The following is a 26,345-nucleotide window of genomic DNA, read 5'->3' as shown; positions in this document are numbered from 1 at the left end:
GTTGATCTGTATGTGTGCAAGAACGCGTCGGTCAGTGGACATCTGCATTCCGATAACAAAATTGCTCACAATCTCGACAGTGCGGCCTTATTTCCACAAAGGCACGCCTCCAAAAATGCTCTGGGTGTTTAGCGGCACTGTATTGCTCGAAGCACTGCCAGCGTGTTGATTATCGAGTCGGTGGACATCGAGAGAATTGTGAATTCCTGGGGGATCGTCATGCTGGTGAGTGAATGGGCATGCTTGACGTCAGATCCTGATTTGTGGATGTCATAGAGCTACGTCGGCGCTTCTCCCTTGCAACCGATCGCGCCTTTCTGAGGGCACTCGCAGCGTATTATCTGAAGGAGCACCGCACGGAGACTGCGGTCAATTTGTTGGCGTCTCTGCACAAGAACTTGAATCAAAGCAATGAAAATCCATTCGAATTCGAAGAGCCAATCGTTACTGTCTTCGACTGCTCCTCGGGATTCTGCAAAACAGCAACATATAGCTTGGACACTGTGCCACAAGATATTGAAACCACGATCAGCGCGGATATCAGCATCGCCATGGCGCAGCGCGAACGGGCTGTCAGCAGAATCGAACTGCACGTCCTTGGTATTCCGGGGGACAAACCGCAGACGCAACACTGGCTCCTCATGCCATTGCACACATCGTCAGCCATATCGATGTCTACCGTGCTCTTTAATCAAATTTGTACACTTGCGGGTCAACTCGCACCCATCCCTGTCGACGAGGAGCGGGACGACGCATATTACCGCGGGCTTGTGCAGGATATGCTGAAAGAAATAGATGTTATGGAGATTCATAGCTTGTACTAGTAGCTATACCTTACAACTAGACAGTCGAAATCCCAAAAGACGGCAAGCGGAGTTGATCCTTTTGCCCTCCTCGTATCTCGGCAAGCCCCAAAACATGCGCGCCAATAGTGGCCGTAGTTCTCTGGCGACGGCTGGAACGTCCGCATGGCGGTCGAGCGTGAAATGGGGTACGCCAAGAGAGTGCGCCTAGGAGACTTCAGGTCATAGCCGATACTGAAAATGGACAGCAACACACCTGTGTTAGACATTGACCATGCCTCTAGGGTCAGCGGACCCTAAGCGCGAGCCTGAGTACAGCCCTGAGAGAGGCAGTAAGGGTGAGCGAAGGCGCTGAACAGTGAAAACTGAAGAATAAGAAGACGTGCCCGCGCACCTGTCCCGGTGACTCGCCTCGTATCCAGCACTTTTCTCGTTGCCGGATGTCCCCGCCAACGCGTCCGAAGCGGACCGACGAGATGGCCCCAAACGTGCGCCGTCCGTTGTGAGATTGAGACGATGAAGCGAGGAGTCGGGGTCTCAGGGCGGTGGGCGCACCAGCGGGAGCTACCCCCCAGCACCAAGTCCAAGCATCCACAGGCGCCAGCAGGGTCGGATGTCGAGGCCAGGCACGCTGGCGGCGAATTGGGGCGTGCAGCACAAGTGTGGGTGTGTTCTTGAGGGTTAAGACGATGGTCAATGTGTTGGAGTTGGATAAAGGGTCGGGGAACGGTCCATCGGGGAGAACAAGCCCGTCGTTGAAGCGAAAACCGTTAGAGCGTCATTCCCAGAAGGATGTCGCACCGGCTAACAGTGTGCTTCATCTACAGAGAAGCATTAGCGGAAAAAACTTGAGACGGGGGCGCAATATCGCACCCAATTGCAAGCACAATGCCACAATCTCTCCCCACATTCGCTGCCTCGCTGTCCCTCGGCTCCGTCCACCCAGAGGCGTCCAGAACCGCCCTTGCCCCAAGAGTGCGGCAGGTTGAAGAAGCCAGAACTGGTGACTGTTGACCAGAGAAGCGACGACAGTCTTCGCAGTGGGGAGGCACCGGCTTCCGGCCCGCCGGCCACTTAAGCGCGCCGTCGACCAACCAGGTGGCTTATCATTCGCGTGTGAAGCCACCGTGAGTGCGACCGCCGTGCGCGGCGACGCGGCACAATGCGCGCGCACATGGTGGTTAGCGGAAGAGAAGCGAAGATCGGCGTTGGCGTGATGTCACGCTCCCACGCTGCTTGTCGTCAACGGCCATGTCCTCCGTCGCGCATCCTCTTCCTCCGGCTCAACTGCAGCTGTCTTTCCCGTGCTCCCGTTGTACAAAACAACCAGCCAGAGGCCGAAACGACCGGAAAATCAAACAAAGGAACCAAGACGTCAGAATGGTGCTTTGTCGAATCGGTACGCGTGGGCGCGGAGCGTGCGGGCGGCGGGTATAAAGGGCGGTCGGCTGGTTGCAGAACTGCTTCCAGACGATGCCACACCCACTACTCTCGCTCCGAGCGCTTCAGAAGCTGCCAGTCTCTCAACGCGTGCGCTATTACATTTCCATCCCCACTTGATGAGCTGACATTCAACAGCTTCTCGCACAGAAAGCGATGACGGGCTCCACTGACGCCCTTCACCGGCTCTACGACCTGGCTTACGGAACGCCGTCTCAGGGACTCTCGTTTCTCCCCGTTGTCAATCACCTCCTCGCGCCACAGCGCATCGCCAGCTTCACTGCGGCCGACGATCCCCATCTTCTCACCCACATAGCTGGGCTTGTGTTCAACCTTGTCGATGCCTGTGACCCTCTCGTGCCGAAATCAATATATCGGGCGCTGTGGCCCCGCATGTGGGATTGTGTCCTGGCTGTCGAGAAGCTTGCCGACACCCTGTACGACTCCAACCCCGCAGAAGCCCAGTCCATTCTTCGGGAAACCTGCTCGACACTCCTCGTGGTGCTAATTCCCTTCCTCTCCACCGCCACGCCTGCTGACCTGGGTGGCGATCCCGCTGTCTTGTACGACTTATCGCGCCTCAGCGGTCGACTATGGGCTGAGCTCATTCAAACCACGTTCTCGGACTCTCACCGTCAGCAAGACCTTGCTGTCTGGCTCTCCAGTCTCTACAGACTATTTGGTGCCATGCGCGGGGCCAAACTTCCCGCGGCTGCACTTATCGAGGGCTTCGAATCAGCGCGCACGCAGATAGACTTCTGCAAATACATTGTCGACACCATCGACGACTCTGACGACGAGGACGTGCTATGTGGGCTGATTGCCATGGCTTGCAATATCATCCTCGTCCGCCCACCGGCCAGCCCCTGGGCGAAATCACTTCTACATCATGGGCTTCTCAGCGCCGTCGCGCGTGCTTTCACCCGCGTATGCGATTTACCGCCATCTCCGCTGTCGGATGGGCTCCGCCTCATCGCCATTTCGCTCACGTCTTCCGAACGGTGGCTGTATCTCCCGAAGGCTCTGGACGCTGGCCTGCTGCGCGTTCTGAAGCAAGTTATTGACAATCAAAATGCCGACACCTACGTCCCTGTGCAGCAGCTCCTGGCGCGTCTTCCCGGCTCGTTGATATACCATCCCGTCATGGAAGCGCTCCAGCGCCAGCAGATGGACTTGGATGGTGGAGAAGCTACGGATGACTCAGATGAGCTTCACCATGTCTGGGCGGGCTTCGTCGCTCTCGCAAAGGAGCGACTTTCAATCCTGGAGGAATACCAGTCAGGAGAGCATCGGCCGCGCCGTATGTGCGGCAGTCCCACAGTGAGTTGCTTCTTCTCTTCCTCTATACCTTTCACACCCGCGATAGTGTGGCCAAATCGGTCTCGAGCGGGACTTCCGCCGCTGCTCAGGCTGCTCCGGTACTCTCTACTGCGACAAGAAGTGCCAAAAGGTGTCGTGGGCTCACGACCATCGCGACGGCGGCTGTGCGCTCGTTGGTAAGCCTTCTATCACCTCATGTACGAACGCTGACTCCGACTTAGCGATGATGCAGCACCAATATCGTGGTCCCGCCGCGCCGTTCCGGAACAAACGTGCCGAAGGCTTCTTGCGGCTGATCGTCCAGCGTGACTACCGGTCGCTCAAGCTCGATATCCTTCGCCTCACGCTCGGATCTCTCCACTCAGATGTGCGCAACCCCCCGCTCATCGTCTTCGACTATACCGCCAGCACAGGGGGCCGCAGCATCCGTCTTGTCCCGCCTACCCAGGAGTCGCTTGTCGATATCTACGGCCAATCAGGCCTTGTTCCTTCGCTTTTCCGCGGGCCCAACAAGTTCTCCGCGTCAGACAACGATCAATACGTGCTGGGGCTGCACCACATTGCCATCATGGAGCAGGACACGACCTACCATGTCGACTGGGTGTTGTGTTCGCCCAGGGCGGCGTTCGTCAAGCAACGGCTTGCGGAGATTAGTGCGAAGATGAAAGCACTGGAGGTGGACGTCGAAAATTTGCGTGACCAAGCGCCGGAGGTTTATGAGGAGTTGGTGATGTTGAGCAAGGAGCAATTGGACGAGGTGTACCGTTGATTCCGAGAACGAATGTTTGATACGTCCAAACTACAGTACAACCTAGATCCCGTTGGGTAATTTTCAGTTGAGCTTCTGGGCCGGTGTTGAGAGCTCAATTTGCATATCTGGGCCATTGTTTGTCGTAGTAGTAGTCCCTATTACTTGTTACAACAGGATGAATCAGCATCCTTGCTAGTGCGGTATGAGGAAGGAAACCCACAGTTCGCGGTAGTATTTCATATGCGGGGGAGGGAAAATAGATGAATGCAAGGCGGAAGATGCACAGAGACATATAGTCCATCAGCTTCCTTGTCAACGTGCTCTTGTGCTCGAAATGGCAAGGGGGTTCAAGATCCTTATCAGGCACATGGGGTAGGGCGGAGGGGGGGGGTCCCAGGGGGGTAAAAAAAAACTTTTTGTATATGAAAGATTTGGGCCTTATATGGGTGTAAAGACACTGAAAATATAGTGTATACACTCCAATTTCTATAGTTCACAACCCTCATACTTATATCTATATCCTTTCAGGCCCATGAGCTTGGATAGCCCACTCTGTTATAGGTCCATGGACAGGTAATTGATGAGAGGTGAACATGTTGAAGAGTTGATATGGCCTGCCATGTGTGTTTGACATACATACACATATACACATACACATATATAAAAAACTTTGCAAAAAAAAGTTTCACAAGGATTGAATTTTTTATCCCACCTTTTGATCGCTTCAGGGGTCGGAAAAAAACTTTCCGACCCTATATCCATGATTCGAGACTTGAACCCCCCTTGCGAAATGGAACAACAAGCAAAGTACAAGAAATTGCTTACCACACGATTACATTCACAAATGATCCAGATGTAGACCTTTGTATAGCAAATGAATACCGTGGTCAATGTCTGGCAAAGCGAGATGTGGTAACTAGGCTTTTCTGCATCCACACGCTGACCGTCTACACTTTTACGCTCGTTTACATCCATCCGCCGTCGCGTTCCAGACTCGCCGAGTTCAAATACCTCCCACACGTGGAGAACAGCGACCGGAGTGGTGGAGCCTGAGACGGTAACAGGAACGGAGGACAAATCTCATGCGAAGATGTGGACCACAAAAGAAGGCAACTCTTGGAACACGGTGAATTGATTTGAGTACAACAGAGGCCTAATCTGCATGCGAAGCTTAGTAGAACACTGACAAGCGTTTGGCTTGTTGTTGCTTGTTTGGTCTTGCTTGTCCATATTTGTTAGTTGTTCCTGATCTCCCCCTTTATGTGTTCCTTAGTTCCTATATGTTTCCTTATAGTTCCTGTTCCTGTTCCTTCTCTTAGCTCCTGGTTAGTAGTGTATATAAGCCTGTCTCCAGTTTAGTTCCCATATTATATAGTTTCCCACAGCAGAGTTTCCCTCAGAGTCCAAAGTCTTCCTCTTCTTCTCCCTCTCTGGTTGTGCTGTAGCCTTTGGTTGCAGTTAGAGCAGTTTGAAGGGCTCTTGCTTTTCTTGTTATTTCTCACACCAGTGAGAAAGCTTGTCATTTTGGAGCCCACCGCGAGGGGACTTCAAGATTGCGTCTGACGCCTCTTACGCCTTACGGCCTAACAAAGCTTAGCAAAGCAACCGCAAACTCTGTGAAGAAGTCCTTGCGGCAATCCACGACCCCTACGTCGCCACCCCTTACTTGCCAGGAGATTCAGACAATCTTTTACAGATCATACCTGACACATTTGCGACCCACAACAACTTATCCCCTTACCACCGCGATGATCCTACCCTAGCTTGGCTCTTTGATCGGCCTCCTACACCTATCGACAAACAGGTATACACCCCCGACGAGCAAACACCACCCGAATCTCCAACCCTGAGCCGCGCCCCGCCACCGTCCCGACTCCCCTCGATAGCGCCACCCATCTATAACCTTCCCACAAATATGGCTCCAACAAGTTCGACTCAACAAAACCAGAGGAGCTCCGTCGATACTTTGCTGACATCGAGTATCTTATGGACCTAGCACAAATTACCACCAATCCCGCCAAGAAAAAGGCATGCGCATGATACCTGTCTGTCCAGGACCAAGAGTTGGCGGAGGGGCTCGATGAGTTTAGCGATGCGGGAAAGTTCTACAAGGAGTTTAAGAAAGCCGTGTTGGTCTACTATGCCGGGAATGATGAGAACCACCTGTATACGCTGAAAGATTGGGACACGCACCTGGGAAGTACAGCACGTGTTGGTCTCCACTCTGAGCATGAGCTCGCCACATTCTACCGTACCTTTGTACAAATGGGCAAGTTCTGCTGTTTCTTCGAGATCAGTGATCTCGAAGAAACGGCTCTCTAAGACCGAGCAAAGCAATGCATTCCTGCGTGCGCTCCAGCCCGGGTCACTGCAAGCCTCGGTGAAGCAGCAATTGCAGATTTTGAAGCCGCATGTTCTTGCCGACGATCTGTACGACTTGAAGGACCTATACGAGGCCGCGAAATATGTGCTTGCTGGCACGTTGTCCCTGATGTATTCCACATCAGTCGCAGCAACACCGGCTCCAGAGCCGACACTGAATATCAACCCAGAAATTAAAGCAATACTTCCCTTGTTAACGCAGCTGGTCACCATCTTGGGCAACCAGACACGAAACCCCCCAAGCAATGGCGTCTGCGCGACTGCTCCCGGTGCAGCCCAACCAGCCCGCTAATCCGACTCCCTTCCAGCACCCTCCTGGGTGTGGCTATTGCAGCAACATGACACACTTCATGGGCGACTGCGGGAAGGTGCTCAAAGATTCAAATAAGGGGCTGGTGAAGCGCAATCATGAGGGGAGAGTCGTGCTGGCTAACGGCAATTTTGTACCCCGCGTAATCCAAGCCAAATACTTGCGCGAGAGGGTGCTCAAATGGTATGAGCAGAACCCCGGTCAGCAAACGACTCCACAGATGGTAGTGGATGTCGTACCTAAACCAAGCCAGCCACCAGCGCCCGTCCACGACTTTTTTGTGCTGACTGATGAGATAATAAAATCATCATGACTCTCTAACTACAGTCATTATATTGTCAGAGCTAAATCAAAGAATATGTTTGATCTAACCATGGGCTGCCATAAAAACCTAGGCATATAGTTCTTTAAAAATAAATAAAATAAAAAATAGAGCTTTCTTTAAAAATAGAATACACTCACCCAATGGTCTCTAGTCTACAATTTTTGTGACAATCTCTGGGACTCTCTCTCTAGAGTTACAATCATCAGGGATTACTGATGAAATCAGAGATCTCTCTGGATGTGGATGCCCTACTCTGAGACCTTCAAGCCCATAGCTCTATAGCTTCTCTGAGCCATCACTAATCAAGGTATCTCTGCAAATGACTTTTTAGGGTGCACCCATTTCTGCTAATGGCCTGGCCTGCTTTGGTAGGTGTAGGTACTAGCATTCTAGCCGCTAGGCCGTGGGTGGCCTGAATTTGACAGGCCTATGGACTACAGAAGCCACAACTGCGCTACACTGAGGTCACCCAAACTATCAACAATATGTTTTCACATAAAGAGTCACTGGAGACCCAATTATCTGGTATACTGGGCCAACCTGTGGGCTAGTAGGTTCAATGCACCAGGCCTGTACCTATACATGCACATGTAATGATCATTACTTGGCACCAGTGAGGCTTAGAGAGACTAAACAGATGCAAGTTAAAGGGATAAGTTATATACTATATTGTCTATTAGTCCTTTATGTGATACTAGCATTGACTTAACAAAGGCTTTTATCAGTCACACAGTCCTAATCAATATCTAATCAAGACATGTCCAAATGATAATTTGTCTAACTTTTGTAACAGGGAAAGCCATAATGAAATATTAAGTTCATTACATACTTTAAAGGGTCATAAACTGGATAATAAACTAAAGGACAGCACAACATTGCATGGGGGAGGCACCACTGGATATGATGTTAGTTGGTGGGTGTAAGGGCAACCCCAGAGGCTCCGAGGAGAGTCCTAGTAGGGGAGGATCCAAAGTGTGAATAAAGCTACAGGAAATACATGGAGGGACCAACCTAGCAGGGGAGGATCCAAAGAGAAGAAACTCTAAGGATCCAGCAGCATCGCAGACTCTGTCCCAAGGTGATCGTTGGAAGGGATGAAATACATGAAATGAGAGCAATGGTGAATGCAGAAACAACTCCACAAACAACCAAAACACCCAAATCAAGGTCTGTGTGTTCAGGGCTCCATGGAAAGTATATCCATGCTGCAACCCATAGGAGCAGGATGATGATGACTAAGTTGAGGTGGTGAAGGTGGTGTGAGTGTGATGGGATTACTGATGACAGTGATGATGTTGATGGTTTGCAAGCTGGTGGTGGTAGTGGTGGTGGTAATGAAGATGTTAGGTTGGGTGGAGAGGAAGGAGGTGCTGATGTAGGATAGGACAGATATGACATACAGAGTATGCCTCTTGTGGCCAAACATTCCCACAACAACAACCCACAAGATAGATACATTACCTGGTCCCTTTGTTGTCTTCATCCTTGAGTAGAACAACCAGCATCAAGAGCATCAGTTGCCACACCATCAATGGCATGAACAACTCTAATATGGGTCGCTCCATCCAAAGAGGGTGACGTTCCATAAAGGGAAGCACATCTGAGCATAGTTTTCCCATGTTCATGTCTTTACATTAAGCTAGCACTTCAATATCCAAAATTTGACAATAGTTCTGGTATATCAGACAATTTGGAGATAGTTTCAGCGTTCTTGGGCAGTCTCGGTGTTGTTGGGTAGCATTCTCGGGTTCGGATCGCGTAATCACAGTGTTCGTCGTCGTCGTCGTCGATGTCAAAGACCTTTTGACTATGTGGAGCAAGACAACCACTATGGAGGGCACATTGAATTCTGGGGTATCTAGCACAAACTCGAGCTGAATATATACTCCTGCTTATGCAACAATTATCTAAGCGTGATGGCCCCGGCCACCCCGGCCATGGTCACGGTGTCTTTCACTGTCATGTTTCGCTCATCTCTGACATGTCGCGCCACGCACATGACATTTCATTCTGCGTCGTATCCATCTCCTTGTGTTTGGTCACTTGTCTGAGCCACCCGCGATGCGTTCAAGCCCAAACACGCTCGCCATTGGTTTATTTTGCATTTCCGGCTCGGCCGGCCCTGGCCCGGTCATGTCACATGTCGGCCGATGATTCCAGACTGGTCAAAGATGGCCCGTATGGCAGTTCCAGCGAAGTTTCCACCGTTTGACGTGTCCCGCGCTCGACAGGGTCTTGACAGATTGGTGATTGTGCGGGCAAAAGAGGCTGTGGACACTGGTTGGGCTGGGTCACACTGCGGGCAAACCATGTGTCAGATTGCAGATGACAGGTGTGTGACAGACCTAGTGTCAGGTTGCTGTCCGGAGGTTGGGCTGTCTTTGTGGGTCTTTCATAGCGGTAGCACAAAGAATAAACCTATGATACATCAAATGATGAATTGATTTTATAATTAAACTGTTGCCTGCATGAGAGTCACTAGTGCTATAAGATTTTCTGTCCTCCTTATAATTTCTTAGAGACTTTGCAGCAGGTGGAAGAATCATATCCCTATGGTCCAAATCTACATATGCTAAGTGACTAAGATAGCCAGCACCAGTTGCATTCAAATATTGCAGAACTAGCTGGTACTGCCTGTCAGACACACATTTTGCCTTTGCCAGATACCAGGTTAAATCAGATTCATCTAGCTCTTGAGGTTGTTTAAGATATGCCATTTCAGGCTCTAGAATTTCAGCCAGATATTGAAGGCTAGGATTGGTAAAATCATGATAGTGGAGTCTGGATAAGAGACGATTTCGCCGTGCCATTTGCCGCAGCATAGTAAAATCAATATCATCTAAAATTAGGGTAAAATTAGCGCAAGTTAAGTAAGCTCAGATATAAATGAACATACAAAGATGTTGATTAGTAGGAATTCTCTGTAGTTGAACATTGATCTGTTCTCCTTGAAACTCAGCCAACCCAGGCCCAGGTCCCCAGTACTTGGTTTGAGCTGCAACATGTACTGAAAAGTGCAAGTTAGGTGGTTCATTGATATCTGGGTGTGTGTTTTGAATATATTGTCTATACTTAATAAGCTGTTCTGTGAACATATCTGCTTCACTATGTGAAACAGAGAATGATGCATTGATATTGGTTGCTGCTACTAGATGATAGAACCCTGTTTGCATATTTTCATTTACATCATCATCTTCAGATAGATCTGTTTCCGGAATGACCAGAGGAAGAACAGCAGTAAAGAGCACAAGATATTGGTCTGCCTTGATTTTGCCATGTTTTTTCTCTCCAATATTAGGAGGTAACCTAGGGATATGGGAGGGTAGATACATCTCCTGTATACAAGTTCTGATATGTTCTATTGCAGTCTTATTGAGTTTGAAGTTGCCAAAAACTGCTGCACCAGTATATTCCTGATCAAAATCATCACTGTCATTATCATCTTCACTTAGATCACTTGAACTATTGTCTGTTGAAGAGGCAGCACTGGGGTCAGGTGTCATGACAGCTGATTGAGACCAATTATCATCAATGTCCATCTCATCACTATCTGGGGCTGGAGCTTGGGAAACAGCTCTCTGCTGTGGTGTATCATCTGTATCTGCTGTTCTGAGAGTATTGCTCTGACTATAATTATCATAGAACTCTGCAAAGTCTTCTGGGTTATCTAAAGGATCATTCAAGAGTGCCTCTACTTCACTAGCAGTCTCAGATTGAGCAAGTTCATTATAGGTCTCTAGATCATTGAACTTTTGAAGTTCTAATTCCTTTTCATCTGATCTTCCCACACCCCATACAGTTCGGAGGTGAAACCGTAAGGCCCCCTCAAGCCAGTTATGCATAAAACCTAGTATTGTGTGCTTGATAGGATTCCAGTATGGCAGCCTATAGAATGATGACCAACGTATACCAGTGGCAGTTGCCCTTTCATTACGACCCTTCAGAGTAGTTTCATCTTTCCATAGCTGAGCAGCAATACGTACTGCCTCTGCATCTCGTAGTTCCCAGTTCTGCCAGTCAAGCCTTGCATTTTCATGAGAGCTACTGTTTTGGCGTGGCCGAATGGCGTGCGCCAGCGCCAAGTGGCGTGGCGTGGCGTGGGAGTGGCTTTTGGCTGACGATCAAAACCCACGCCAGCCATCAGGCGTGCACGCCATTTGGTCGGCTTGGCACGCCCCACCAAAATGGCGTGTGCCCAGCATCTCCAACGCCACCCAACGCCCTCCAACGCCTCCCTCCGCTCTTACCGACACAGAGGTCACGTTTCGGACTGTGACCACGCCATCCTGCATCGGCTCTCGTGGCCGCCGCCGTCGCACTCGTTTCCTTAGCATCGGCACCCCGCTTGCGGCTTACCATGACGCAATCGCCCGCGTCGCTGTCAGCTGCCACGTTGCATCGGCCACATAGCCGTCCACTCCGGCAAGCTGCCCGTCCACGACCGCCGCCGTCGCGCTCTATGCCTCTGCGTCAGCGACACGCTGACTTTGGAGGTTACGCGTGACCCCATCGACCACCCTCACCTCCCCGCTGCCCGCCCCCGCCCCCGCCCCCGCCCCCGCCCGCTGCCCGGCCACAAACCTGGCCACATCCATCAGCCTTGACCCACCGCTACCCGCGCGCCTAGTCGCGTGCTTACGGCGTTCAACGCCGGGCGTGGCGCGGGTCCGGGCGCAAAGTCAAACACCCCAGGCGGAGTGGCCAAGTCACACAAGTCACACATTTCTGATGCGCCGCCGGCGGGGCGCGTTGAGGCCACCAATTCGCGCGGTGTCGTGTCACATAAGCTGCGGGGGCTTCCCAGACGCCATATGCCATCGGAGTATGGGCGAGGGAGGCATAAGGTGTCCTCGCCGGTAGATGCCGGGAAGGCCGGAGCACACCGGTCGACGACACTGGAATCGTAGTAAGCACTTATATGGGAAATCCCTACAGCCAGTGCGACGCACCGAGGAACACAGTAAACAGCGACGAACAATAGAGAGAACCCTTCGGGAGTGTCCCACGCCATCACACGCCACGCCACCACCATCAGTGGCGTGCACGCCGGCGTTTGGCGGGCGCACGCCATTCGGCCACGCCACTATGCGAGCTCTGCATTTTCATCAGATGTCAGAAGGCAGTACCAACAATAACAGTTGGCTGAGTGTGAAAGAAATCCACTGGCCTCTCTTCCTGCCAACAGATCAGCAACAAGAGGGATAATTCTAGCTCTGACAGTAGTACCCTCTGGATGCAAGTGGGTAATGACCATCTTTCCAGGCTCATAGGAGAGAATTTTCTTAATAATTGGATCCAGGACATGAGGAATTATAGCTGCATCAGGCTTTCCAGGTGAGGGGATAAGAGCTGCCAGAAACATATTTTCCTTACGATAACGTAGATGAGCAGGAAGATTAAGACAACAGAGGTATATGCCACCACAGGATACTGACTTTCCTATACTCTTAATTAATAATACTCTCAAAAAAAAAGAGACACTGTATATACCTGCAGTTTTATTTCCAAGAGGGTTGAACCAGTCAATATAAAGGCTGAACACCAGATTGTACCTGTTCTCAAGATATTCACTAAGATCTGCCCAAGCTTGACTATCTTGAAGATCATCTATATCACTTCCAGGTGCTGGAAATTCCCTGTTGACTGCAGCTGCTAAAGCTTCTTCAATAGGTCTCTGTGATAAAAAGAACTGGAGCCATTGATCAAAATCCTGAGTATTGAAAGTTGTATGTGCCACATTCTTGGTACCCTTTGCAGTTCTGCGTTGACGTTGAAGAGTTGCACCACATTTCCTTGCACGTGGAGAACGCCGGAAACTACAAACTTTTGGAAGCTTATCCATATTGCCAGAATAAAGGGTATAACACTTTGGACAACAGATAGTCCGTTTGATTATTGGTTCAATATCAAACTTGGAGAACATAGTTATGACATCTTTAGGAATATGAAAATCTGGAAGAGTAACAGATATTCCCTGTAGCTTAAGTCCTAGAGAGACAATTTCTAGAACAGTAGCAATAATCAAATTGATTGCCTTGAGAGTAGTGTTGACAACAGATCTGCTGACATTAGCCTTGGTGTGTAGCCAAAGTGCAAGCATAGAGCAAAGTTGAATAACAAGCATTGGTCCAGGTTCAGGTTGAGTAGTTTCTGGACCTGGGTCTGAGAAAAGCACAAGTCATCATAGGCTCTGGAATTTAAGGTGTAAAATAAACCTTCTGGTCCTCCATTGTCTGTATCTGGGATACCAAGATCTGTTTGAAGAATTTGATAATTTAATCAAGCAAAAAAATATTATTACCTGAATCACTGTCATCATCAGAATCTACTAAGTCTGCAGCAGTAGCTGCATGAACTCCTCTAGTTGACCTCCTATTCTTGGTCTGTCTCTGAACTGCTGGTCCTTTTGCATGGCCACCTTGTCTATGCTGCTCTCGACGCTTCCATGTCATCATTCGGCCAGGCTGTACTACTCCATCGAGTTCAATACTACTCTTGTAGCACCCATACTTGGTGCACTTGCAGGGATAAAGTTTGGGCTTTGGGGGCATCGAAGGCAGAATGAAGGGGGAGTCAATTGGTAGACTACTGATAAGAAGATCCGGCTTATTTGATCTAAATCAGGGTCAGCAGACGTATGACGTAGTTGCGGGTAACGTTCAGACACTTTCAATTCACCTCCGGCTAACTATATACCGGTCCCGATCATTATGACGTAGACCGGCAGAGAGGAAATTCCCTCCACCACCGTCTACGTCACAGAGTGCACAGCCCCCTTCTCGTTCCCGATTCTACACCCACAGCACTACTGGGCAACTCTAACTCTAGGCTCTAGCTCATGCCGATCTCATCTGGTTCACAGGTCTCAGCGCTATGCTACTAGCCGAGACACTCTTGGGCAGCAATCTGGGGGGCCAAATTGGGGTTGGGTAATGATGGACTGGCAGCGGGAGACAACGGCTGGGCCGTTCGGGCCAGAAGTTTGAGGGTGTGGCCGGGCATATTGAGCGTGCTGAACGCTAGGATTTGGTGGGGATTGGAGCGCAGCCAAGCGCAGGGCGGCCAGGACAACTCAGGACCACCAAGCGATGGCGGGCGGGAACGCGCCGGTCGATACACGCTGTTTTTGCGCTGTGGGACCCATTGAGGGAGACGAGCTCGTGGCCGAGTTTTGGCGCAATTTGGCTCAGAGACGCCCCCAGTGCGGCTAGGCCAAGTCGGGGACACTTCAATTTTGCAAGTGACGATGGGCGGGAACGCGTGGGCCGATAGCCGTCATTTTCAGGCCACGAAGCGTGTTGGGGGGGACGAGTGCGTGGGCGACATTCGGTACGATTTGGCCCAGAGACGCCCCCAGTGTGGCCGGGGTATGTCGGGGCAAGCAAGTGATGGCGGGCGGGAACGCGTGGGTCGATTCCCGCCGTTTTTGGGCGGTATGGTGCATTGGGGGAGAGGGAGTTAGTGGGCCAGGTTTGGCTCGAATGGCCCGAGAGACGCGCCCAGGGCGGCTGTGCCAAGTCGGGGACAACCTTGGATTTTGCAAGCGACGATGGGCAGGAACGCGTACGTCAATGCCCGTCGTTTTTTCTCCACGGGGTGCGTTGGGAGACACGAGACGGCAGGCCGAGTTTGGCGCGATTATCCCGAGAAATGCCCCCAGGGTGGCTAGGACAACTCGGGGCCATCTGAATTTGGCAAGTGACGGCAGGCGGGAACGCGTGGTTAGATGCCCGCAATTTTCGTGCCGTGGAGTGCGTTGAAGGAGACGAGTTCGCAGACGAGGTTTGGTGCGATTTGCTCAAGAGACGCACCCAGGGCTGTTGGTCCAAGTCGGGGATACTTGGATTTGGCAAGTGATGGCGGGCGGGAACGTGTGGGTCGATGAGCGCCGTTTTTATGCCATGTGGCGCATTGGGGGAAATGATCAGATGGGCCGAGTCTGGTGCAATTTGCTCGAGAGACGCGCCTAGGGTGGCCAAGGCAAATTTGATTTGTTTGCTAGTCCTCCTTGTACTTCAATAAAATAACATGCAATCAACTAATTATAATTCCCTCAACATACCAGAAATACTAGTCTATATAAGTCTACACATCCTCCATCCCAGAACCTGACGAGTCTGGGTCGAGGTTCAGTGTTGGTTCTGGTGAAGTATCGGCCCTCTCACCATCATCATCCTCACTATCTCGCAGATCAACGTCTGGCTCCTCCCCATTCTCCTTCTGCTCTCGTCGCTGACGCTCTGCCTCAACCTCCTCTTCTGTTGGAATGTTGTATGGCTGAACCATAATGTCCCCATATTGCCGCATAAACGCTCGTCGCTTGAGATTCTTCCAACTGTCGATCTTTAGGGCTGTAGGCCGTCGCCGTAATATACGGCGTACGGCCGGCCGTAATACGGCGCCGTAACCGTACCGTAAGACCCCCTGGGCACCGAGCTTACGGTACGGGGACGGTACGTCGGTGACGCCGTAAGTGCCGTCCCGTATACGGGGACGGTAGCCGTATATACGGCATAGCTCGGCTAAGGCAGAAATTGATCCGGAGGTTGTCGATCCATTGGGTATCGGACCCCCGGACGCCTGTTGCTAGGGCCCAGCCGTTGTCGGTGGTCAACCAACACGGCCTGGCTGGCCTTTCAAGCCGCCCAGCACTCCAGGCAGGCGCTTGGCACCGCCGCCCGACCCGGCCCGGCCGCTCGGAGGTCGATTTTGGCCCAAGTCACATCGTGTGACTTGGCACCCGTCACCGTCACCGTAATACGGCGTGACGGCGCCGTCCCGTACCGTAAGCGCCTTGAACGCGAGGGCTTACGGTACGGCGTGGGGCCGTCCCGGCGCCGTCATAGGCCGTACCGTACATGGCCGTAGCCGTATACGGTACGGTCTACAGCCCTATCGATCTTTGCCCAGTCTGCACAGTGCTCCTTGGCTGGGAATGCAATGGTCGTGTCTTCTGCGTATGCTGCACGCTCCTGGACATCCATCCTGTTATAGAACTCGGGCTGGAAGTAGTCGATGGGAAGACGGACGGGAATCTCTTGTGCACCAGTATAGTAGACTGGAGGAGGTAAAATGTGTGAAAGCCGAGATGCAGCTGCCAGCTCATCAGTCTTGCGTACAGGTGGTCTGTATTGCAGTCAGCTTGTGAAATCAAAAGGCCAAAGGACTCACTTGTGGCCAACCGGATTCCGGGCCCATTTCTCCTCAATCCGTATGTCGATCCAGCGTAGGAGGTCCGTAAAGGTCTCATTCCGACCAGGCTTGATGCGTGCCTGGGTAGCATACTTCTTTCCAGCGTCTTCTGGCTTGCGCTTCTCTGGTGTTAGTGATTCGTCATCGGAGTGGCAAGCCGGTTGGCCAATTAGACGAAGAGCTGGTTTGGGTAGCCCTTCGAGGGTCGCCTGGTCAAAACGACGATCACAGAGCTGAAATAACTGATGAATAAGCTTGAAAATAAGACAGAAGTGAACACACCCGTCCGCGGCGCTTCTTGTCAGCATCGAGTATTGCAGCCTCAATATTTACACCAGGTCTGAGCTCTTCCGCACGACTGTCTGGTCCAAGGGTGGAGGCGAGGAAGACATTATAGACATCAGTAAGAAAAACCGAATCAAGAGCAATATCGAGAGAGACCGAGGATTCAGTAAATCCAAAGAAGCGTGTAATGGTTTGGAAAGTTGATATCGCAATATGGCGATGGAGTTGGTTGTAGTCTGACTGTGCCGGTCCAAAGACATCAGGATGGAAAGCCTTGAGACCAGCCAGGGTTATGGCCGTAAACGCACTTGCGATATGCTCCGCTGGGATGCTGCCAATGGCAGTTGCAATTTTGCCACGGCCACCCCTTTCTCTGGTCTCCCAATTAGCTTCTGAAACGGCAGACAACAACTGCTGGGCACGGCGTAGAGCATCTTGTACTGGGCGCTTGGCTTGGACGATTAGATCATCGACATGAGCTTGAAGATTGTCGACATGGCTATGACGAAGCTCGTACCATGCCTTTGCTTCATCTGCCCGGCCAAGAACATCGGTCTGCTTGAAGAGCCCACAAAGACAGCGCACCCAGCTGCGAAACGCTTGCTATATCACATATCCAAATGTTAGTTGGCTGGTAGAAATATAATTGGTACACGCACTGCTGTCGAGTTCTCATAACTTTTTGGAGTTGCGCGAAATGCATGTCGACGTGCAATAAGACCGGCTGAAGATGGAGCGGACATGGTGGGTGCTTCTGCGCTAGCTCCGCATGCCGCGGATGTTGTTCCACCAGCACCACTGCTTGATTGAGCCTGAGGAGCGGTCGTACCACCAGCAGTTTCGGTGTTTGTGGCGGATGAACCGGCTGCGGTTGTTGGAGATGGCTGACTTGGACTGGGCTGTCCATGTCTGCCCCTGCCATGTTTGCATCCAGGTCGACCACGCTTGGCTGGTGGAGATCCTCCAACTCCAGTAGTGGCACTGGCTTCAGTATCGGCTTGGTTGCCATCGGATCCGCGCTTGCGTTTTGTCGCTGTTCGTATGCCGGGCATATGAATAACAGGAAGATGAAACATTACCTTTTAGCTGAGTCCATATCTCAAAGAAACAAAGACGCATCACCACACATGTTTGCAATGCGGGCAGAGGCACAAATGATTTGGCAGGCTGGGGATCAAAAACTGAATTATTGAATACACTGCTTAACAACTGACTACAAAGAGCTCAAAGGGCCCTTGCCATCCGGACACTCAACGGACGCTAGGTCTGCCACATGTCTGACATTTGCTGTCGGACGCAAGGGTTGCCCGCGGTGTCAGAGCATCCAAGGGGGTGCCAGTCAGATGTCCCTCGGATGCGCTCGGATAGTCCAAAGGAGGCCAAAGTGTGGGTTCCCCTGACAGTGGGTTTCACCAGAAAGGCTTAAATTTGCTTCTGGTAGTAATTTTTAATCATGTTAAATCAGTATAAATGTCCTTACTTATCCTCTTTATTTTAATATTTCAATATGGAGAGCTTAAAAGGCTAGTTACACCAGAGTTTCAGCCAACAAATGGTCCCCTGAGCAGAATGTATATATATAAGAAATAGTGGTCTAAACCAATGGTCTTCTTTGCTGCTTTGATTAATATATGATAAAAGTTGCAAAAATTGTATCAGATTCACCAAAAATCATACCAAAAATCATGTGACGGTTCGGGTCGGGCCGTCGGGCCCTATACGGCCCGACGGGCCCTCACCACCCTTAGAGCCCTAGGGCTTGACAAGCCCTCATATATTCACAGGCTCAAAGCACTGAGCAACAACACTAATATCCCAGAGAAGGGACATAATCACGGATCACGCTTTAGTCAGCCATCAAGCCATCATGACCCGCCATCAGGGATCATGATGCGCCGCCGGACGTCCTTGACAGCGGGCCCAATCGGCCCCAGACAACCACAGGGATCAGGAGGGAGCTCCTTACTGTTGCATTGCCAAACACTCCTTAGTGTCGACTTTGGCATGGCTCCTTTCCAGAGGAATGGTCCCTGGGCTCCTAGCGGAGCGACCAGGGACGACCAGAGACATCCCCTGCTCCCTTCTGATCGACCCTCAGCGGGCCCGATCGGCCCCTAGCGCCCACAGTATATAAAGACTAGAGTATTACTCCTGTACCTTAGGTTTAGCATTGAAGTCTCTTCCTTTGAACCCTACTCCGGCCTGGTCCCCTAGAGCGGGGTTGCTGTGACCATACCCCAGGAAAGGGGCGTCTAGACGACTTCCAACACTCCAGGCTAGCTTGCCTCATTGACCTGAGCCCTTGGTTGGGCTGGACAGCTCAGGCTCTTGTCTCTTATGTTCACCCTTGTCCTAGCCACTTCTTCTTGCTCTCTGGCCTCAAGCTCTGGGTTCCCCTGGTATGGGGCGATGGGAGGGTGCGGGCCCGATCGGGCCCGCATGTCACGCGTCACACCGCGCAGTCACGCGGTGTCTAGGAGCCACAGCGACTCGTTTCTCCAGGAAAGGAGATATGGGCCCGCAGCCCCTGCTGCGGGGCGACTCCCCTCGACCCCCCGAACCGTCGGGCGTGACCGCGTTACGTCACGCCCCACCCGAACGGCTTGTTCAACTGCGATGGGAGGGTGCGGGCCCGATCGGGCCCGCATGTCACGCGTCACACCGCGCAGTCACGCCGGTGTCTAGGAGCCACAGCGACTCGTTTCTCCAGGAAAGGAGATATGGGCCCGCAGCCCCTGCTGCGGGGCGACTCCCCTCGACCCCCCGAACCGTCGGGCGTGACCGCGTTACGTCACGCCCCGCCCGAACGGCTTGTTCAACTGGCCCAGCCTATGCCTTGCCCTATGCCTTGGGCACCAACTCTACTAGGCAGCACTCTTTGGCTATGGACTCGTTCCCTTCAGCAGGGGTAGGACACTCTAGATGACTACTTGTATCCTGTGACACCGCTGTCACACAACGTGACAGCGGGGCGTCTCGAGTTGCCCCGAGCTGTCCCTACCCTGCTCTCTATTGCAGCAGTGGCACCATCTACGCTGCCTGGTTGCCGACCACCCAGCTATGGGGGTTGAACCATCTTTCCCACACTTGTCAGACTGGCAGGAGACCGTCACGTGGGCCCGGGCCGGCCCTGTCCCTGACAAATCAGGTCCTGTATTGGGGTCTCAAATATAGCAGACATTGACTACTCCCCTTTTAACCATGTTTAGCAGACAGGAAATTTGATTGTATGCTTAATTGTCACCACTTGGTCTTCTATATATTATTCCAATTTTATTTATTATTACCATTATTACTATTATTATTCTCCTTGGTTTCAGTATTTCTACAAAATCATAAGTTGCCCTGATGTAATCAAATTGTCCCAAAATTATTCAGAACATCAACAATCTTCAACCTCCAAGCTCCATTCTAAAAGCTCACAACTCAATCTGTGACCTCCAAGCTCCCAACTCAAACTCAAATTTGTCACAAAAGCTCAGGTCACAAAGCTCCAAAATGGTCAAAAAGCTCCTGGTTCTAATAAACAATGAAAAAACATGTTATAGAAACTACCGCCATATGCTGTGGACAACCAGGAGTATGTACAGGCGATTGTCGACCCGGCCTCGCAGATCTGCGCAATGTCGGAGGCGCTTTCCCATCGCCTGGCGCTGCAGTATGATCCCACTATTGTCCTGCAGATGCAGTCCGCTAACGGAGCAATTACTCCGTCACTCGGCGGTGCGAGAAACGTGGCATTCACGCTGCGCGACATCATCCTATACCTTCAGGTCCACATTGTCCGAAACCCAGCATACGACGTCCTGCTCGGGCTCCATTCGATGTCCTCATGCAGTCTGTTGTGCATAATTACCAGCTCATATAGCTGTATCTATGCAAAAGATGTGGGCCAGTGCCCAGAGGGGTAATGCAAAAGATGAGTTCTTTGATGATATTTCTTTAATTTTAAGCCCTGTAGAGTGGTATCAGTGATGGGATTATCTAGCTAAGTTGACTAATGTGGAACGATTTCTGATGGCCATCAGTAAGTTTGATCACTGTGTATAGCTAGATCGATGTTATGTAAGTGATTATTGATTTCTTTGTTTTTGGCTTATTAGGACCATAATATTACATACCGCATATGTTGTGACTATACTCACTATGCAGATTACTTACTATTGCTGTCATTATGATTTTTTCCAAAGTCATATAGAGGATCCCTGACAGGGGGTTTATTTTAAATCTTCTAATAACTTGAAGTAAATTGCATATGGTATATATAACTTAAACATATTATACTAACTTACACGTGAGAGTTGACGGGCTCTAGCTCTCTCTCAAAACCCCTGCAGTCTATGAAACTTACAGACTTCAAAGCAAAAGGCCAAAATTTCTGTCATAAATTTCCAAAAAAAGAAAATTTTGGTCTCTCTGGTCATATCAGCTCAGTTGGTTTATAAAACCTAAAATCGGTTTATAAACAGGGTTTCAGAGGCCATTTTTATCAAACCGTTTGATAACCTTCAAAATCTTTAGAAACCAAGCCCTAAGGTCCTGGTCCTGTAGTAAGGTCCCGCTCGCTCATTCAAGTTGTGGGAGCCCGACACACTTACTCTCTTGCCAGCTCCCATCTCTGACACCTGCTTTGCTCGCCGTTCTTCCTCCATACGGAAACAGGCTTCTGTGTCACTGGCATGAGCAGGGGCACTTATACATGATTCTTAAGCGAAGCGAAGCTGCCTGCCGCAGTCGATGCCCCATTGGTCAATTGGTTGAGAGCGCGTTGATATATCATATCTTTGTGCGGATGCTGCCAGCCTGCCACTGTACTAGTAAGCAGAACAGCCAATTGTCTCCATCGCCGTCATGACGGATACATGCATGTCTCGGGAGCGTGCGACGTCCCTGTCGCCGCGGTTCTTTTCTCTGTCATATCAGTCCTATGGCCGTGACCGTTCGGTGGGTCTGGCCTCGCCCCGGCAAGGTTTCAGTGCCTATAAAAGCTGGCGGCATTCCCCCCATTGACCCCAGAGCTCATCGAACATGCAGTTTGCAGGCCTCTCCTCTTTCCTCGTCGCTGCTATTGCCGCTTCACCCAGTCTTGCTGCCGCTGCAGCGACTCCGGTCGTCACCGCTCCCAATACGACGGCGACCACCACCGCTGCTCTCGGGCTCACGCCGCTCAGCGGGGCCGGGCAAAGCTGCAACGACTGGGCTATCTCCGGCACCACCCTCCAAGCGCTGTGCAGAAACGTCCAGGGCGTCTTCCAGACGGCCCACACCGACATCAGCAACTGTGTAACCAACAGCGGCGGAAACCTGTTCTGTCAAGCCAAGTTAGTGCCGGTTCCTGCATTGCTGTGTGCTTCTGCTTATTGCCATGCAGCGGCGGCGCTGGCGCGTCTTGCAGCTTTTTCAACCTCTTCCAGGCGGGAAGCAGCGTCTTGATCTCCGCGCATTGCGGGACAGGTAATGGAGGCAACAAGGAGACCGACAATTTTGATATCAGTGAGACGGCGGCCTGCTGCCAACCGCCTGTTCTTGACCGGATACTGATGAATATTACAGACAACTGCTTCTCGAACAGTAATGGAGCGCTTAGCTGTTAAATATAGCCTCGGTTCGAAGCTGACTACTGTGTTTCGCGGTGTATTGCATTTGCAGATTCAATAACTGAATGCTATTGGCAACTTGACTTACGAACGAGCTAGTTAAGCATTGTGGCCCAGTACCGGTATCATCAGAGTTCCAAGAGCAAGAAGGGCCCCGGCCACACCCATTAATGAGGGGTCCTACTCTTTGCGCGTGTGCCGACGGCCCGAATCACGAGTGACGACTCGGATTCATCAGGTATGTCACCCCGGGAGTGTGGGTCCATGTCTCAGGGCTGTTTGCGCTGACAAGACGATGAGCCACCTTTTCAAAGCGATACAAGTGCCGCGTCCTCAGAACAAGACGTGTTCATCGTTCTCTTCGCAAATTCCCAGGTAGAAAATGAAAATTTTGACGTCGCCAAGAGGAGCAGGTCAGGTGAAGTTAGCTCTCGCCGTCCTGGGTTCGTTTGCATAGTATCTTCAACATAGCACAAGGTTCCGCCAGCAATAGAGCTTGGTCGCGAGGGTGGCGAGGTCGACGAAAAAGTCTCCGATCAAAAGGGAAAGATGTGACGAGTAACGCGTGACGTCACACTTTTCCCGGCCTCACCCTTCCCTCCGCGCCATCTCCCCCACCCAGCGTCTGCCCGCCATGGACCGCCTCGAAGCGCTCGGAAACTCGCTGTCCCAGATCACGATGTACGACATCAAGAGCATGTACAATCAGGTGCGCTGCCCTGCCCGCTGTCCCCCTTCCCCGCTGAAAAAACGGCGAAAAAGGCGAAGAACGTCGTGCTCAACGTCAGCGAGATAGAGGCGAAGGTGCGGGAGGCGACGAACGATGACCCTTGGTGAGTGGCTCGCTCGTATGGGGGTGCTTTAGGGCCTGGAGGGGGTGGTCGCTGGCGGGGCTGGCTGGCGGTCGGGGCGGGGAAAGACCACGCTTGGTCGTTGTCGGGAAGGTGTTGCTGACTCTCGTCGTAGGGGTGCGAGCTCCACGCTTATGCAGGACATTGCGAATAGGTGTGTCTTAACGTGCTTCTCTCTTTCGCTTTGGCTGACCCGTCTCTAGGACCTTTAACTAGTATGGCCGTTCCCCCATTCCCTCCTCCTGCTTACCGTCGCCAGCCCCGACTTCAACGAGATCATGCCCAGCATCTACTCCCGCTTTATGGAGAAGGAGGCTCGACAATGGCGGCAAATCTACAAGGTGTGTCGTCAGCATTGTCCTTTGCATAGACATCACTAACGCCTTCTCCAGTCGCTCCAGCTGTTGGAATACCTCATTAAGAACGGCTCAGAGCGTGTCGTAGACGATGCCCGCTCACACGTATCTACTATCAAGATGCTGCGAAACTTCCATTACATCGATGACAAGGGCAAAGACGAAGGGATCAACGGTGTGTACCCCCTCCAGTACCGGGCCGCCCTCCTTACGCTAAAGTAGTGCGGAATCGCTCTCGCGAGCTCGTGGAGCTACTTTCCGACGTTGACAAGATACGCTCGGAGCGCCGCAAGGCAAAAGCAAATAAAAACAAGTACACGGGCACCGGCAGCGATGGGTTTTCCTTCACAACTAGCGATGGCTCTCGCTATGGAGGATTTGGAAGCGAAAGTGGATATGGTGGAGGGTCTAGTGCTTACGGTGGTAGTTCGGCAGATCGAGGGTCAAATGGTGAGTTTTCTATTGCATATCCGGCTCGCGAGTCAATACCTCCTCAGACTACTACGGTTCTGGCTCTGGTGGTAGTGGTGGTCGCTCCTCTGGGTTCAGGGACGAACGAAGGTCTGCGACATTCGACGAATATGACGCGGGTGGTGACGAGCTTAATGCTCCCACCCCAACCAGTCGTTCTCCTCCGACAAGAAGGTCCACGGCTCCGACTGCGACCACTGCCGCACCACCACCAGCCCCGGCGCCTGCTCCCGCCCCCATCGTTAACTTGTTTGACGATGATGACGTTGGGAGCTTCAATTCACCTCCTGCGCCAGCTCCCCCAGCTAAAACGCTGACTAAACCTGTGGCGCCTGTTAATGTATTCGATGGTTGGTCCTCTTTTCAGGTGTCGCATTCACCCTCTTACAACCGTTCCAGACGACGACTTTGGGGACTTTCAAACTGTTCCCACTCAAGCCGCTCCCGCACCAGCTCCCGCGGCGCCAGCACCATCGACAAAGCCTACTTTCTTGGACCTTATGGGCTCAACACCAACACCGATGGCGCAGCCCGCCAAGCCAATTGGACTGGGCTTGGGTGGTCCTGCGAATACCACGATGGGAATGGGCATGGGAATTCAGCAGGGACAAGGACACCGATACGGCGGTTCGATGTCGTCGCCTCCCATTCAGCCGCAACAAGCCCAGGCACCGAACTACATGTCTCCCATTACGCTTCAGGCCCAGCCCGCCCGAGCTGCCAACAACACGCCCTCCACCGCCAACACCAGCGCTGCCGCCAAGTCAAGCGGCGGTGGGTTCGACGACTTGTGGTCGATGTCGCTGGGTGCGGGGAGCGGCAGCAAGCCGGCAACGCCGAGCGGTGGAGGGAAGAGTATGAAGGATTTGGAAAAGGAAAAGGCCGATGCGGGGCTGTGGGGCGGCGGGCAGCAACAGCAAGCGAAACCGAAACAGCCGACCATGGGGATGGGGGTGAGCGGCGGGTTTGGTGCGATGGGTGGAAGCTCGAGTAGCGGAGGTGGGGGAATCGACGATTTGCTTGGTTGAAAATAAGGCTATGGAAGATGGTGAAACGATGGGATCGAGCCATGTCTGTCTACTTATACGTCATACCTACATACGTACTGTTTTGTCGAGGAGGGAAGAATGGATTAATTAACTTTTTTCAGTCGTTATCTTATGTACGCGTGGGTGGAGGAAAATAACTGCGCAGAGGAAGACCTGGACCACACATTATACTGAATGCCAACGACAGCCTGAGAGAGGACCAGTTTTTAAGACCAGCTTTCAACACAATGTGATTTTTCACCATCTTCTCAAACTTTAACACGATTCGTGCGACACAAATACAACCTTCACGGCTAAGGACAACTTGAATGAGAGCATTGTCTCTTCAGCAGCTAAGCGCCCCGTTGCTGTCCGAGAAGCAGTTATCTGTAAAAAGGTCAGAACTCAGCGAGGACCGGGCCAGAAACACCGCCTACTAAGGTCGAAATCGTCAGTCTCGTGGTTGCCTCCGTCGCCCGTGCCGCAGTGCGCCGAGATCAAAACTCTGTTTCCCTCCTGCTTCAGGTTGAAGAAGTTGCACGACCCGCCGGCGCCACCACTGTCGCGTGGGATGTCAGTACTAGTAACGGGTCAAGTAGGCAGCATGCACGTACTTGACCTGACAGGCGAGCCTGCCGCCCGCGTTGGTCACACAGAGGCTGATGTCCGCGCGGGCGTTCTGGAAGCTGCCTTGGTCGTTTCTGCACAGCGCGGAGAGGACGGTGCCGGAGATTCCCCAGTCGTTGCAGTTCCCCCCTGCACCGCTGCGCGGCGTGAGCCCAAGAGCACCAGGCTGAGTGGCAATCGCCGTCGTGTTGACGGCGTCGGTGACGACGGGAGTCGCCGCAGCCGAGGCGAGGCTGGGGAAGAGGGCGAGGGCAGTAAGCGTGAAAGAGGAGAGGGCAGTAAAGTGCATGGTTGAATCTGAGGATGGCAGGGGATTGCTGGCGGCTTTTATAGCAGTGGGGGTGTGCAGTCGCCGTGGCGAGTGGAATTAGGGAGCACACTCCCGAGAATTGCATGCGGCATGCGTAGCAGCAACTCCCGGCCTCAGGCTGTTCGTTAAAGCAGACGCGCAACCAAGAGCAACGAGTCGACACGCTCCCGCCGGGTTGACTAAACCTTGGCATTGGCCGTGGCGAGTAGCGTTACGGTCCGCTCAAAAAAGTCATGAATCCATGTTGTCCTTTCGTGCGAGCAGATCGCAATTCCAGGAGCGCGTAAGGCCCATCCG

At 52.0% G+C, this 26,345-nt stretch overlaps 4 protein-coding genes across 4 annotated transcripts; 3 read left to right on the top strand and 1 right to left on the bottom strand.

Moving 5' to 3' along the window:
- Window positions 1–2,276: 2,276 nt before the first annotated feature.
- Window positions 2,277–4,332, top strand: MIND_00903100 (MYND-type domain-containing protein; the record flags this gene model as incomplete). The annotated part of the gene is made up of 4 exons (XM_037365673.1): window positions 2,277–2,333; window positions 2,382–3,563; window positions 3,610–3,739; window positions 3,785–4,332. The coding sequence occupies 4 exons, from the start codon at window positions 2,277–2,279 to the stop codon at window positions 4,330–4,332; spliced, it is 1,917 nt and encodes a 638-aa protein (XP_037218915.1).
- Window positions 4,333–21,836: 17,504 nt separating this feature from the next.
- On the top strand, window positions 21,837–22,402 carry MIND_00903000 (CVNH domain-containing protein; the record flags this gene model as incomplete). Its single annotated transcript, XM_037365672.1, has 3 exons — window positions 21,837–22,129; window positions 22,180–22,301; window positions 22,362–22,402. 3 exons carry the CDS (start codon window positions 21,837–21,839, stop codon window positions 22,400–22,402), a joined length of 456 nt encoding a protein of 151 aa, XP_037218914.1.
- Window positions 22,403–22,979: 577 nt separating this feature from the next.
- On the top strand, window positions 22,980–25,111 carry MIND_00902900 (Epsin domain-containing protein; the record flags this gene model as incomplete). The annotated part of the gene is made up of 9 exons (XM_037365671.1): window positions 22,980–23,114; window positions 23,168–23,238; window positions 23,372–23,410; window positions 23,460–23,471; window positions 23,516–23,597; window positions 23,649–23,787; window positions 23,835–24,062; window positions 24,110–24,433; window positions 24,483–25,111. Exons 1-9 carry the CDS (start codon window positions 23,040–23,042, stop codon window positions 25,109–25,111), a joined length of 1,599 nt encoding a protein of 532 aa, XP_037218913.1. The 5' UTR covers window positions 22,980–23,039.
- A 346-nt stretch (window positions 25,112–25,457) lies between these two features.
- On the bottom strand, window positions 25,458–26,027 carry MIND_00902800 (CVNH domain-containing protein; the record flags this gene model as incomplete). The annotated part of the gene is made up of 3 exons (XM_037365670.1): window positions 25,458–25,498; window positions 25,549–25,670; window positions 25,726–26,027. The coding sequence occupies 3 exons, from the start codon at window positions 26,025–26,027 to the stop codon at window positions 25,458–25,460; spliced, it is 465 nt and encodes a 154-aa protein (XP_037218912.1).
- Window positions 26,028–26,345: the final 318 nt, after the last annotated feature.

Source organism: Mycena indigotica (assembly GCF_014461135.1).
Source record: "Mycena indigotica strain 171206Taipei chromosome Unknown Mind.scaff0007, whole genome shotgun sequence".
Taxonomy (NCBI): domain Eukaryota; kingdom Fungi; phylum Basidiomycota; class Agaricomycetes; order Agaricales; family Mycenaceae; genus Mycena; species Mycena indigotica.
The sequence above is the reverse complement of the archived record's forward strand: the minus strand, read 5'-3'. Positions and strand labels throughout refer to the sequence as shown.